This window comes from Filicampus tigris, chromosome 21, assembly GCF_054856515.1.
Source record: "Filicampus tigris isolate MCC_2025a chromosome 21, RoL_Ftig_1.0, whole genome shotgun sequence".
NCBI classification, from domain to species: domain Eukaryota; kingdom Metazoa; phylum Chordata; class Actinopteri; order Syngnathiformes; family Syngnathidae; genus Filicampus; species Filicampus tigris.
In genome coordinates, this window is record NC_141237.1 from 12,027,271 (window position 1) to 12,043,352 (window position 16,082).

Here is a 16,082-nt window from a genome sequence, read left to right on the forward strand (position 1 = left end):
ATGTTTGTGATGTCACGGCTTTGCTGTATCACGTGAGATCAATGTCGTTAAAGGATGGAACTGATTTCACAGAGAAGGCAAAGTAAACCAAAGTTTTTTTTGCTCGTTGGTGAATTCACCAAGATATTGTTTAGAACGTGCTCCATGTTAGGGCTTTACAATTTGAATGGGTATGGTTAAAGATAAATTATGCAATGTGGCTATTGTTAACTGTTAATCAGTTTGCTAGAAAACAATGTGGAAATTAATGAGACTCATAGCTTTCCCAATGTAAATATGTCCCCTAGAAGCTGTGATTAGTGTTTTACGCATCCTTTGAGCTAAAACCCAAATATCTTCAGTACAAAACAAAAACAAAGAAATTGACCATGGCGTTTCAATACTTTTGTAGGGGACTGTATTCTTTATCCTCTGTGAAAAACAACTAGTATTACTGCAGTTTACTGAGTACTTAGTCGTGAATTGCTTCTGGTGCCCCCTGGTGGCCAAGGCATGCACACCAGTAGGAGCACAATGGGCATTGTAGCATGAAATCACGATGCACAAAGTTTTTAATTATGACTTATGACTCAGGTCAATGATGGTGGAATAAAAGAAGCATCTATCCGGTTGTCATGACAAGTTAGTTTTGCCGTTGAAGAATCGTCGGTCACAAACGGTAACAGCGTGTGGGAGAGTCTTGCTTTGATGTGATGGAGGCTCCTAACTTGCCAGCCCAGCGTGAGAACCAGCAAGTGTTTAGATGCCGTCGTGTGTTTCAAAGTATTACATCATGCACATGGCGGGAGAACCCTTGTTTTTAAAGACCTTGCACTATTTTGGTGGGTCACAAAAGAAAAGGCAACCTCACCTCACATGATTTGGACATCGCATCAACATGGAGGCCTAACACACTCGCATCCACTTCGTCCCTGAGTGGGAGCCGAATCCACGAGGCTGAATGGAAGTCAGGCAAATGTAACTGTAGTTAAACAATACATAAACAGACTTTTTTCAGTTACGGCATATTGACAAAGAGTAATCGATGCTAGAGAGCACCAGCTAGCCGCACAACCCCGTAACACACATGACCACCTAATGACTATATCCTATATGATCACTCGGAAAAACGTACTCCCACCTTTGCTGTCTTGCCTTTGTTAGACACACTCCGGGATAAATTGAGGGTCAGAAGGTTCCCAATAAGACTCCATTTTTCTCCACCAAAGCCCAGAAGTAGTAGTTTAGAATAATCGATGGTAACTACTTGCCAGGTCACCCTAGTTGCCATGACTACGCAAGGATCACCGGCTCAACCTTATAATACGCCGGCAAATATCGATTGTGGTCAATGAGAGTGGATAATATATTCAGCGTGGAGCTTCCACCTCTAAAGTTGGCCACTATCAAAACAATTCTATAAATTTGGTAGGACAAAGGTGGCGTTCGATCTAATTAACTTTGGCCTCCAGGGGAAGCAGCGCATCTATCTTTTACAGCACAGTGACCTCTCCAAAGGGACGTTTGAAATGCTAATTTAATAGCGTCAACCCATCATACGTGAGTGGTGAGGTGATGACGGAAGCGTGCACACATAGCGGTGACCCATGATCCTTGTCATGCTTGATTCTCTGAGGCGCTTCTGTGGGTCTATGCCCAATCAATAGTGTTGTTATTAAATGCCAGGGTGCCAGTGTTAGCCTGCAAACACAAGGTTAATAAGGCGCCTTTAGTCCACTGTGCTGCCATAGTCTTGAATGTGTTACTGTTTGGATTTTATTACCAGGCTGTGCACAAATTGGACAAGCTACTAATAATCAGTCTCATGTCAGTCTAGGCAATTACAGTGCAAGCCAGTCGAAGAACATAAACAAGATATTTGTCACTCCCAAATGAGAGTACACTGTAGATGTAATATAGTGTGAGTCTGTTGTGGATTTTACATGCCGAGGTAACGAGGGTGGGAGTTTCAATATACTGTAAAAGATGTGTGGCTATCAATCATCAAACACGCCGTCTGATGAGCTCTGTTCAAAAAAGATGTTTTGATTGGCATGTCAGAGATTGTTGAACAGTATGTGGTTGTAGTTTGCAGTGTTGTGTCACTGCATTGCTACATTCTAAGAAAGGCTTCTCTTAGTTTGGTTGCCTTGGTTCTACGGATGTCTGTTGCTCCTTATCTTCAATGAAGAGGACAAAAAAAAAAGTGTCAGTCGATCTCATTTCAGACAGCACCAAAGGATGTACTCTGTGTGCGTTTTGCTTTTGCCTTTGACTTTTTGTGACACTTATTCTCAAAGGACGGTGGTGATAAGGAAAAAGGAGAAAAATAGCCACTGGAAAATAGTGTAAAGTAAGCAGATGGCATTTTAGGCAGAAAAGACTCACTCCCTTTATCCAGCTTTAGGCAAGGCAAGGTAGTTTTATTTATATAGCACATTTCCTACACAAGGCAACTCAATGCAACTCAAGCAAAGACACAACACTTTCACAAACACAACAGTTACAATATTCGAAAGCAAAGCAGAGAAAATAAAAGTAGCTCACAAAAATGACTAGAATGTCAGTTGCCAACATTTACAGAAAACTTTTAAGAGTAAAGTAAAGCTTTAGTGTTTCATTGGAATGGCAGTTAGAGTAGTGGCCAGTATTCATGTGGTTGACTAAACAGATGTGTTGCTTCTTTTAAGCCATGTTTCGCACTGATACTTATTTTATTCCAACGTGCTGCCTCAATAAATACCGGCGAGTCGAAATATTGTTGTGACGGCTCCAATGCGATTGATCTTTTCCTCTGTGGACCTTTGCTCGGTTTCACGTTGACTCTGTGCGTTGCCCCACAGAATTAGCATTCTTTTGACCTCTCTGAAAAGGCAGCAATGTCAGTGGGGTGAGAGAAGATTGATGTGGAAACGTCCCTCGGAAACACAAAGCTGCTGTATGTCAAGAAATGATCATAATTAGAACGAGAAGGCACTTTCAAATCCCCTAGGAGAGTAGAGGCCCTTTTGCGCTTCCCAAAGCGCGGCAGTGGGCAGCAGCTGTGGAATTAGCTGGGAAAATCGGCTTGAAGCCGGCTCCCGCGGCTATGGCATCCACGGCGTGAGATCAATCCGGAGTTGGAGAAATCTTGTTAGGGGAGCTTGTGTGAAAACACCTGCAAGCCTTAACATGTGCAGTCCATGGCTCTAAACAAGTCTAACTGACTTTATCGCCATGGACACGTGGGTTTGGTGATCTCTATGGTTGTTTATTTTTAAATATTCATTTTAAACCAGTCCTTAAAGAGGGATGTCAACTCAAACATCTTTTTTTTTCAAGAATATGTTCTATGCAGGCCCACTAGTTGAAACAAGGCATTCTGACTTGCATAGAACATATTCTTGAAAAAGATATGTTTGCTTTGACCTTTAAATTACCGTAGCAATACAACTTGAATTTGACCTGATAACAGTCTGCTTTGGATTGTGGATCCATCATTCTTTCTCTTCTTCCGTCCCTCTCATTTTCTCTCTATCTGTCAGAAACACTCCCCACACACATTGCTGGGGGTCAGCGTCAAGCCACGAAGCTTTACAACTCACCAAGGTCCCATATGCCTCTTGTGGTAATAGCCTAGACTAAGAACATCATTACCCCCCTGAGGAACCGAGATAGACAGAGAGGAAAAATCCACAATGAGTGCTCGAGGAGGGAATAGCAGGGACGGAATTGGACATACAGTCGTGTGCAAAAGTTGTTTGAGCGATGCCGCAATGAACACTGGATGTTCCGCTGTAGAATGCAGAAAACTCCACCAAGGCCAAACTGTTGTATTTGTTTTTAGCAGCTAGTGTACTTCCTGTTCCGTGGAGGATGCCGAACAGATGTGAGGTGCCATTATTCTGGAAGTTGGATGCTTCTCTTGATGCCATATTGAGTCAAAGAGTGGAAATGGATTCCTCTATCTGCTCAGGATGAAAGTTTGCCTAAGTGTCCTTGATTGACTATCGGCAAAATTAACTTTAACTTTTGAATGTGCTCGTAGAATCTCTCTGTGTATCCCTTTATGCTTGCATCTCCAAACTATTACTATAGCACGGTCTGTTCCTTTTGCGTCTTGGGTCCTTGTTGATTTTGTATGAGTCAGCAGCATCCGACTAGCCTCTTCCTATTATTCCCATCAGACATCGCATTGTGCATTCGACTTTCACTTTTGAGGCATCTGTTTGCGCGCGCACAAACACATTTTGTCCTTCAACAGTTAGACCGTCAAACCATCTGCCCCAGGGCCTTTTGGCTTGTGACAATGGACACAGCGCGCTATTGTTTTGCCTGTGATTCAGTCATTACACAGAGATTAACACAGTGGAAGATGCCACTGACACCCAGGGGCTTTGGACCCAGCGACAGACTGACAGAGACAGGAGAGCGAGAGACTTTTATCATGTCTTTCCCCCTCCCTCGCCCTCTCGCCGTCTGTTTCTGACAGACACATACATACTCGCACATGATGTTACGCGCTTATCCAGGCATTGCCAAACAAACAGTCGCAATTACGATTCAAACCAGACGCGCGCACTCACGCGCACACCGTCGGCCGCCGACTCCTCGGGAAGGATGTGTTCAGTGACTGATAAGAGAAACGGCAGCCCAGCGGTCGTTGCCACGTGCGCACACGCACTTGCCCCTCGCTGTACACGCATCCTATTTTGGAACCGTTTGCGTGAAAGAGAAGCGGCGGTTGAACTCGAAAGGCACGCAAAAAGAAACAAAGAGAACCGATTCACGGAGGCATGGAGGAGCGCGCACGAAGAAGCGAGCGAGCGAGCGAGGCGGTGACGTCATGCCAGGAAGGATGAGGAAGCGGTCCCGGTGGGGCCGCTTCCCTCCCCTTCTCTGACAGATGTGTGGCACCTTGGTGCGATCAAACTCAAGCAGCAGGACGATTTTGTGCTCCAAGCAGTTGGAGGTGCGTAGAAATAATCGACATGCACTGTGCGACACAAGTCTTCCATATGTATCGCACGGCACTTCAATTACTGTGGCTGTATTGTATACCTATCAAACATTACAGTTGCCTTATTTTGCTACATTACGCGAGGATGGCCTAAAATTAGAAATCATTTCTTGCAGTTCAACACTCCTACCTAAAACATCAATATTAACAATATTGTTGAATTAATACATCTCTATAATAAAGAAACATGAAAAACTGAGAATTTGAGCAGTATTTTTTTTTTGGTTCAACATGTGACCAAATGAAGAAAATTAATCTGTTTTAGTTGGAAATGACCAAATTGGCAAAAATGTAAGCTGCTAGTTAAGTGATTGTTATATTAATTACATAATACATTTTGATAAAAGTTGCATCCAGAAAATGAAACAGACTCTTCCCCATTACATGTGTGTCCTATTTTAAAAGGAAGTTTTGATTAGCAGTGTTTAAAATGTACTGTTCGAGTAACATAAACCAATTGAACTTGTTTCATAAAAAAATACAAAAATATATATATGTGTGTTTTTACTGCAACCATTCTCTCTCACATTCACACCTACGGGCTATTTAGAGTCTTTGTTTCCAAATTAGGAAATAGTACGACCTGTTCCAGGGTCAACCCCTTGTTAATTCTACAGCGTATCTTTGTTGATTATAAATATTAAAGTGGAAGTCAGACCAAAAATATTTTGTTCCAGAATATGTTCTAAGCAGGCCCACTACTTGAAACAAGGCATTCTGATTAATATTGCGTTTGTGGAATATGAGTTCAGGGGGGCTGCCATTTTGTCACTTCTGAGAACTGAAGATTACATCATAGTTGCTCAGGGCACAGATAACGACCAATCATGGCTCAGCTTCAGAAAACAGGTGAGCTGTGATTGGTCGTTACCTGAGCCCGAGTAACTGTGATGTCATTTTCGGTCAACAGAAGTGACAAAACGGCCACCCCAGAAATGGCTAAAAATGGGTGGGCTTAATTTTTATTCCACAAACGCAATGTTAATCAGAATTCTTTGTTTCAACTAGTGGGCCTGCATAGAACATACTGTATTCTTGAAAAAAATATGTTCGGGTTGGCTCTCCCTGGCTGTACAATATATCGATATCGCAATATTGGTCCATGCACTATGCATATTGCAAAGATAGTTTCTTACGGAATTTTGCTTTCATCTGAATTCGACCAGTCTACTTAAATGTGCATCGCCATCCAATAGTTGAACATTTTCTAGGGTAATTTCAATTAATTAGCTAAGAATACATTGAACTTGCTTGTTTTGCTGCATGAAAAAAAAATGTAATTCTTTCGGTACATGTTAATTATCACAATAATATTGAACACAGTCGGGCCCCCCCGTAAAGCTTCCAGCCGGGGATTCCACCTCCGCCCCCTCAACTCTCCCACAGCTTCAAGACTGGCAAACCACCTGGATAAATTTCACATAAAAACATGAACACCATAGCCAGGAATAGAATTTCAATCCATCCTATCCTAAAATTTGCTGCAATAAACTGATGGGGTCAGACAACAAGTATAGATAAGGTACTGTCATGTGGCTTCGTTGCAATTAAAACTAATAAGGCATTGCATAGATGTTGTTTTCAGCCTTTCTGGCTAAAACAACTGACATGTAAAGTATTTAGACGAGCACAAAACTTTTCATAGCTGACAAAAACGGCAGCAGTAATGGAAAGTCCTCTCTCGCTCTTCATCCTTTCCTTTCCCTGTCCTTCCTTTTCTTTGCAGCTTGTTCAATCCAGTTTCTCCTTTAATGCAGCTTGTTTAGGAGACTGACCTGTCAGTTCGGATCTCCCCCTCTTCAAGTAGCTGCCCTACTTATTTAGAGGAGGCGGCGAGTGGCATCACATTGGAGATTGCAGGGTGAAATTTGAACAGAAACAAGAAGTGCTGTAAGGGACCGGGCAGAGGCAGAAATGAGTTTTTTTTTTGCTTTTGTTTTGTTTTTAGGAAACAGGCTGTTTTTTGTTGGTTAGACACCTGAGTTGGTGATATCCCCTTGGAAAGCCATCACATCTATTATTGAAGCCATGGATGGGTTGGAAATGTGGCCCAAATGCCCCCATAAGGGTGAGGGGAATAAATCAGCAGTGCTTTTTTTTCCCTCTGCCCTCCTGCGCTCATTTGCTGCCTTCACAGCCTATGTGAGCCCGAGACGAGGCGCCCTCAATTGTTGCTCAAGTGCTGAAAAGGAAGAAAACATTTTTTTGAATAGTCGTCACATTTCTTAGGGCTGTGCAATTAATCGAAATTCAGTTACAATCGGGATTACACTCCACGATTACAAAATTGGCATAATTGTAAAGAAAGTTTGTTCGCACAAGGAAATCATACTTGAATTTGATACATTTGTACTTTTTATTTTTTTATTTTTTTATTTTATAATAACTAATTTTATACATTTTGTTTGGTCCAAAAGGAACTTACTTTTTATTTCTCTATATTTTTTTTAACGTTTAAACATTTTCTTGTTTTGTACCAAAAAATTAATGAGAGTGATTGCAATTATAACCCAAATAATCGTGATTATTTTTTTCATACTCAAGCAGCCCTTACATTTGTATATGCAATGTGTGAATTACGAGCTTTTACAATGAACTTGACTGTATGTTAGCTGGTAGTAGATGCATTCTCAATATTTTATGACGCCCAGATTGTATTGCTAGATTGTCCCATACGGGCAAAAAAAAAAGTTTCCGAATGTCAGCTGGATAAAGATGTAGTTCTGGTATCAGGTGACACTTCTGTGGTCTGTCTAGACATTTCTTCACTTCCTACCTGTCGCCCCTTTTACTCGACTCCCTCCTTCCATTCCAATGTCAAAATAAGTGACATTATGGGGGAAAGTGTGCGGGGGGATATGTTAACAAGGGGCTGTGTGACAGGGACAAGAAAGTTTGGAAGTATTTTTATCTCTTTGTGACTGTGGGGGGAATATATTTCTGACTTTTCACGCAGAGGCTTTCTCCAGCATGTCTGTGAATACACACCCCAATCTAGGTCAACCTGCTTCACAGACTGCAGCACGGTGCGCGTGCAAGTGCGTTGTGTTGCGCTTTCAGTCAACACTCTAGGCTACGGGCAGACAATATATGCATTTTCACAGTACGCAAAGCGATTGAATATTACCATTTGGCACTGGATGACTTCTGATAAATGGTGGGCTTCAGAGTAATAAAGTTGAGCATATCAGAGGACGGCAGTAGCTGCAGGTATTGATTGAGCGAGTGAAAGTTGCCCGCCTTTGATTCCGTGGAAGAGCAGCAGGCCCCGGGCATGAGAGCACAGCTGTGTGTGAGCCGCCTCCTCAATGAGAGAATAAGGCCGCTGGAGACGTGAGCCACGTCCACCTCCAGTCTCATCCTCGGGTTTCTTCTGGGCTATACGCAGGGCTTATCGCTCCTCCAGAGGGAATGGAAGAGCCGACATGCATTTTCACGATCTGCGCAGGTAGATCTTTTATATCTGTTGCCACATTATGTTTTGTGTCTGTGATATCTTGCGAGCGCAGAATGCTACGGAATCCCTTAATTTATGCTTTTGTCAAAACCAGAATACCGCAAGAATTATTTGACACTTTCCGCCCTTTTTTGTTTTCTTACAGCCCCGCATAACTCAGCCTGTCCTTCCCCATTGAAATTAGTAACAACTCTTCATCAAATACACTGTATTGCAAAAGTTGAGTGACATGAATCAAGAAGTAATAAGTAAGTAATAGTGCTTTTTTTTGTGTTGGTTTGACTTAGGATTCAATTCATTCTCCATGTACACTGAATGAATGTTTGTGTCCCGATAGTAGAGGAGTTAATGGTTGTCATGCCTAGAAAGAGTAGGTGCTCCATTATATTTTATTCCACCGACACATTGTCGCAGCTTCAGTGGTTCCTGTAAGTTTGGCTGAAAAAAAAAAAAAAAAAATCTATTTATAGCTGTAAGAAGAACATGCACATTATGTGCTTGCCTACACATGCATACAATTGTGCACACACATCATCTCTGCGGAGTGCTGACTAAATGATGCATTATTCTGAGTTTAATATGAGACATTACATGGAGGTAAATTAGAGCCATCAATCACGGGAGGCGTTTGTATGCGCCATTCGTCAGGGGATCATTTTAGAAAAGCAAAAGAGTCGTTGGCACCAGGAGCGGTTGGCTGGCAAAATTGGGCGTGAAAATGAAAATGATCGTTGCTTCATTTTGAACCTGGCCTCACTCTGACAACATTAGTGCTATTAACCATATGTTAGACGTGATTTTTGCGTAAGCTTCGGAGGATGTTGAAGTCTGCACCAAACACAAGTAATGTGCAAATAACCTGAAAAGTCATGAATGGACTGAGTCCTAATTTGATTTAGTGTATTTAAAACTCCAAGATGAGATGTCAGAGTGTTCCTGGTTGAGAAACATTGCAAAGTGAATTTAAACCATTCGGCTTCTTTGAAATAAGGTGATTGACTTTTGTAAACATAAGCTGCAATGTTTTTTTTTTTTTTGTTGTTTTTTTTTAAGCACTCTCATAAATCTTTCCATCAGAACAAATGATCAGACTGGAGGCTCGTATTATTTAATGTGCATGACTAGTGGGGAGCCGACTGATATATTTATTTTTTGGGGGGTGAAAAGTAATAAAGGCGATCAATCCCTTGTGAAGGGAGCTGTACACAAATGTTGTTTCTCAGCAACAGGACCTTTTTATGCTCTGTCCGTCTTAAAGACTTTGCATTGTTTAGCCCGAAGGAGGGAAGTCTCTAAGTGCTTTAGTGGTGCGCTAACCTGACTTTTGTGCGGGCGGGTCGGGGTCTGGTGGATCTATTTTTGGCCTCTGCTAGTTAACATTGTGGTATACATAACGTTTGACTGCAAGTTTTCTCTTCTTTTAGGAAGTCAAATAAATCGTGTTATACTTCAAACTCTACAACATGGATTTATTATTGAGTATTTGTTGTGCTCTTCTTCAGGGTACCTGCGCATGTCCCAATGACCCAACAGATCAACTCAAACTCTCCAGCACACTGAAAAATGAGCCAATGAAGGCATTGATTAATCATGATAACATTAAATTTTTTTTTTTACCAGCCATTTAATCATACCTGTAAGAAATCAACCCTTATAGGCTCAACGTGTGAAGCCATGTTGATTTTACGCCATAGAAAATCAATACATAATGTCCTTTTCCTCACTGTTGTTCGGGATTGCAGGGAGCTTTCTTGGGCTGAAAGGTGGGCTAAACACTGCATCGGTTGCCAGTCAACCACAGCCCCCCCCCCCCCCCCCAAAAAAAGCCCAATATTTAATCTTATATTGGTTAAGAAAAACTAAATCCCTGGGCCGCTGCGCCACCTCACCACAAACACTTTACGGAAATTGCTGAAGTATTTTCTGTGTTTTTGCATAATCAGGCTAACAAATACTGATCAAAAAAGACACTCTGCCCGAGTCATAAAATGTCATGACGTTATTGTACCCCCAGCCCCCCAGAAAACCCATTCCCCGCTGAGATTACCAGGAAGCGGCATACATCTCAAAGAGTGCAATTAAATGTGTCCCCATCTCCGTCTAAGCTCGAGTCCCTGTTGCATTGTGTTCCACGGAAAGTGGTGCATCCATTCAGTCAAAGGTGCTGACAATAACGACTGCGTGACGCATTCTGAGCTAGCACGGCATTGTGACACTTGATGGGAAATGTGTTATAGCGGCATTATCGCCAGCTTTGCAATTTTCTCAACACAGCAGCGGTCAGCGGACGGACCGCGACGGTTTTCAATAGATGATCACTTTTCATAATGATTTGCATTGTAACATATGTAAACAGTTTTGCAGGGAGTTGAAATGGAGGAATTTGCTCCGTTTGCACTGGATGTAATTGCATCTGTTGGCGGTGTGTCGCGGTGATAAAGCCGAGCAATAATGGAGGATATCTGATGAGCCGCACGCCTCAAAACGCTGTTACTCCATGGCAGTAAAACTCCCACTCCTTTGTGGAGGTGTTTAATAAACAGCTGAGGCTCGGAGACGCTCCTCTGCTCCAATGTTGTCTTTGCTGGGGTCTTGCTTGCTCAGGATCCAAAGTGTGGTGACTCATTTCCTCTTATAGAGTGGAGATGCCAGGCTCAGAAGTGCTGTTTGTCAGCCAGAGTGAAAATATCCATCTGCGGGCTGCCTCAGCAGCATCTTTTATTTACAGACACCACCCTGCCTCGCCTGCTGTCTCTGTCCGATGGCTGGCGAACTAACTGATAGATGGACTCGATTTTTGATTTACAAACCTTCTGACTTGTTTACGGTCTTTCTTCATGCTAATGGATTACCTGCCCTCGATGGAGATCGTATCACCCGGTGCGACTGTTGTCAGACTGACTACTGAATCATTACTAAGGCTCCTTTTATTCTTCTATTTAAGTAATTGGTCAATAAGAGTTATGTAGATTGTGTCGAATGCTTTGTTGATGAATTGTCTCTTAGCTGCAGACAGCGGCAACGTTGTTCATTCAGTCTCAGCCTTTTCGGTTTAAGGAAGAACAACACGTAAGCTATGGGGAGCATTGCGCTGCTCTTGCCATCACTGGCATAGAAACAAGAGGTCAAAACCTTCAGAGGGATCCTGTTTGGTTAGTAAGATTAGTAAAATCTAAGTCATCGTTCATTTTGCCATAGCCAACCAAAGAATTTTAATCAAAGACTATACCGCAACTGCATCCTAGAGCAGTTGTTCTCAAACTTATTAGTACCACCTGAACAAAGTACTTAGTTTTCCAAGTACCACTTACAGTTACCTAATAGGTCTCGGTGTTGATTTATATTTAGCAAACCAACCATTCACACTACGCTTAAATACGGGAAAAGAAAAACTACTAAAAATAACTACCATATTTTCTGGACTGTAAGCCAAACCTTTATATACGCCGCATCCACTCTATTTACAAAAAAAAAAAAGAAAAAGAAATGTAAGCCGCACCTATCTATGTTGAAGAATTTGATATTTACTGCATTTACAGAATGATTTTGAACTGTAGATGTACATGTAAGTACCTGAACATATTCTTTCCTAACAGTGCCTTTTACCACAGCAGCAACTTTGCTGATTAAAACGGAACAGAAACAAAACAAAATAACCAGTACTTATCTTCCTTTCACTTCCTCCAACGTCTCACCATAGATTCATTGACGCTAAGCTTGCGTGCAGCAGCGCCGTATCCTTCCTGGACAGCCTTCAACTTAAAATTTGCATCATAAGAACTTCATGTGGGTTCCATGATGAAGGGGCAAGGATTTGAAAATAATTAACGGTTTGTAATTTGTCGTCTGTGTTCTATCTGCTAAAGAAAAAGTAGCGTATTCTTCTATGCAGTCATTTTTTTCCCCCTTAGATTTGATTCTAATTCTGGTTATAGCGACCCTAGCAGTGGAAGAAAAATCCACCGCACCTTTATATAAGCGGCATGATTTAAAACCTAGGAAAAAAGTAGCGGCTTATAGTCCACAAAATACGGTACTGGTATTCAATAAAAATCTATTGAAAGGAAAGGATGTTTTTTTGAGTGAGATGGCGGGCAAAAATTTGTATTCGATTGTTTGACCACAAACAGTTCATAAATTTGTATGCAAATGTGCTTGAAAGTTAAATACAACTGAACTTTACATAAAAAACTGTATTGTACTTCTGTATTAAAAAGGTTTGAGGCTGTATTCATAGCTACAAGCTTCATTCTAACATGCTTGATTGTATTTTCAATGTACAGTATATTTTTTGTGTTTATTAGAGTTTGTAGTTATAATTGGCACCGTTTTTATTTAGATATTATTTTATTATTAGTGGGACTTGTACCACATTATGAGAATCACTGTGCTATACATTTGCTATTTGAGCAATACTATACAAAACATCTTGTAGTGGCAAGACAAATATGGCTACATCTTAAAATTGTATTCACTCACACTAAATTATAGAATATATTGTTTGATAATCATTTGCCTTCTGTAACTACACTTGTAAGACAGCGATCATTACTGCAATGCTTCGACTAAGCGTTACAGAGCAGAGGCCACAGCTTTGACCTAACAAAAGTTGGCACAAACTTGGATGTCAACATTAGACATTGTAATTGGACTGATGAGTCTCCCAGGAACGCGTCTCCACTTACTTGGCTCATTATTTACTCTGCACTATTGACAATGTCCACTCCCTGTGGTCTCTTTTCTGTAAAACTTGCTGTCCTACTTCCTGATTTTTCTGTCTTTTTTTTAACTTCAACTTTTAAAGAAGATTAAGTATCAATGCCAGTTGTTTCCACTTTCTAACCAGCTATCCGTTTGCTTCTATTAAAGTATGAGCAAAGCCTAGCTTTATAATGACGAAAGGGATTTGTAGCAATCACGCACACCTTATAGACTCCATGTCCCTCCGCCGTGTTTAATCAATGATGAGGTTGCAGCCTGGAAAATATCAATTCATGACTCATCAGTGTGCCAAAATCCACTTGGATGATGTGGCTTAAGATGTGCCGAATAACCTAGCAAATGTCAAACGTGTATTAATTCAGCATCTGAAGCCTGCAGGTGTAGGCTGTCTGAATGGATGAGACATAAGGATGACGGAGCAGAAAATATGATCCTAGTAACATTTAATTTTACACTTGTGGGATGTCAGTCTCTCTGGCACGTCAAATATTTCTGCCTGCGCAGGGCTAAATGGTAGACAGCCCGATTTGAAGCGGTCAAACAATGCATCTTATATCATGCGTGTATGTAGGCCTGATGAGAAAGGGCACAACCAACTCAGGCTTTACTGCGAGGAAAAAAAAAACTGCCTAATATTAAATATTCCAAACACATCAGCATTCCTCAATTATTACAATTATTCCGTTTTTGGGGGGTGGCTTGGGGGACTGTCACATCTCTTATTTTCCCAAGTCAAAGTCATTAAAATGGTGGTAATTTCTACATCTTATTTTAACAAATCGAGGAGCACGCATGAAGTTGACATTCTTGCAGGAAGTGAGATTCGGTGTTGCTGAAATAATTGTATTTATTTTTTTCTCAAATGAAGAAATGGGCTTTGACTTTAAACATGATGGATTAAAACGCATACATTATGCAGGATAAAGAAAGAGCCCTTAACTGCATTACGGCGTATTAATCAAGCTAACACAGTAACATTGCTGTTCTGCCTTTACTAATTACAATCCATTTAGCTTTAAAAGATATGACCTGTTGCTAGTCCAAATACATGCCCTTGAAAGTTCCAGTTATTATTATTTTTTAATGAATTCAGCCTGTGAATATTTGTGATATTTCAGCCATGCCCGTGCCAGAGCAGCCCGCCGAGCAGGAGAAGGGAGCCATGGTTCCCCCGGTGATGTCAGCCTCCAATGGAGACAGGTCAGAGACGGAGACAACCTCCTCTATCCTGGCCTCAGTCAAAGAGCAGGTACTGTAGTAACATTTCCTGTTACACATGACATTGGGCCTCAGGGGGCATTTACACTGAGAACTGGACACAAATCTTGACAATTCTTTCTCGAATGTCTTTTACGACCATTCAACAGCGTCACTAAAATGGTATGGTTGAGCAAAATAATTGGTTGTTTCTTCTTAAATTAGACAATATTTACATAACTAAGTTTTACGTTTCGTGCTTAATACTAATGCATTAGACTGTTTAGTATATTTGTAGTTGGGAGGGTGAGTTCTTCAGATAAGACACCCTCTTTTTGGGAGAAGCAAAAACAATGGTAGTCAGACAGAGCACTGTCTGTGTTTTGTGAAGATAGTGAGGCGTGACTTGCAGAGATATAAAAAGAGAAGCTCAGAGAAGCATTCTATTAACAATCACCAGGTATTCTGCTTTTGATGTATGTTTGTTGCTCCATTTTGCAAGAATATTAAATCATCTTTAAGAGGAAGTCATCTCGAACATTTTTCCCCCCAAGAATATGTTCTGTGCAGGCCCACAAGTCAAAACACGGCATTGTGATTAATATTGCGTTTGTGGAATATGAGTTAAGCAGCAAAATCTAGCCATCTCAGGGGGCGTCGGCTGAAAATGACATCACAGCGTCTTAGGGCTCAAATAACGACCAATCATGACTCAGCTTCAGCAAACAGGTGAGCTGTGATTAGTGGTTACCTGAGCCCTGAGCACCTGTGATGTCATTTTCAGTCGACAGAAATGACAAAATGGACGCCCACTGAGATGGCGAAAAAACGGATGGATTTTGCTCCTTAATTCATATTCCACAAACACTATATTAATCAATGCCTTTTTTCAACTAGTGGGCCTGCATACAACATATTCTTCAAAAAAATCTTTTTGGGTTGACTTCCACTTTAAGCTTATCCGGGTATCATTTAGGTAAATTTAACTTTAACACAAGTATGTGACTTTTCGTAAATGGCATTTAGTGTGGCCTTGGCTCTTTTCCTTCACAGCTTTCAAACGTCATTCCAGGCAGGTTTAATGGTTTAATGGTTTTCATTAGGATTATTATTTAAGGGCCTGCTGTGTATGGAAGAACATAAAGGTTGAAAGGTGCCGTCGGAGTGTGAGAGTATAATGGATGGAAATGATGGAGTATTATTGGGCTCCAGCTGTTGCCAAGCAGACATAATTGAAATAGTCATTCATAGCTATACAATTATTAAGTTGATGCGGTCCTTTTCCGATAGGTGGAACAGATGATAAGAGGCAAGGCTAGGTGAGAGTGACTGGGAAGGGTTTGAAGGCAGCACTGCAAAGGTCAACAGCCGTGGAATTCAGTGTGCGCGCGCGCACGCTTGCGTGCGCTTGTGTGTGTGCAGTTGTTTGTTTTGATCTCATTTAAGCAGAAAATCAAAATTCTCAGACACAGAGAAGCAAAAAAAAAAAAACACAAGGCATTTGACGATCCCAAGCTGCACTTGGAAAAACAAAAACATTGCTTTCGCACTAATTGCATTGGGTGATTGGTGCTTTGCCTTGGACTCATTCATCGTGTAGCTGAGTGCTGTTTCAGTAATTGGCATACACAGTACAACAAACTTCAGAGGCAATAAATATGTTTTTACTTTAATTAAACAATGATGGAATAGCCAATTTACTCTGGTGAAAGGGCCCTTATCATAAAT

The 16,082-nt window shown here is 41.2% G+C and overlaps 1 protein-coding gene across 3 annotated transcripts in view; it reads left to right on the plus strand.

The window, feature by feature from the left end:
- Window positions 1-16,082, plus strand: part of ctnnd2a (catenin (cadherin-associated protein), delta 2a) — a 211,176-nt gene that overhangs the window by 13,117 nt on the left and 181,977 nt on the right. For all 3 annotated transcript variants that reach the window (XM_086021036.1, XM_086021038.1, XM_086021037.1), the window contains exon 2: window positions 14,276-14,406. In XM_086021036.1, the coding sequence (XP_085877162.1) occupies window positions 14,278-14,406 (129 nt within the window). In that variant the 5' untranslated portion in view covers window positions 14,276-14,277. The remainder of the gene's footprint in view (window positions 1-14,275; window positions 14,407-16,082) is intronic.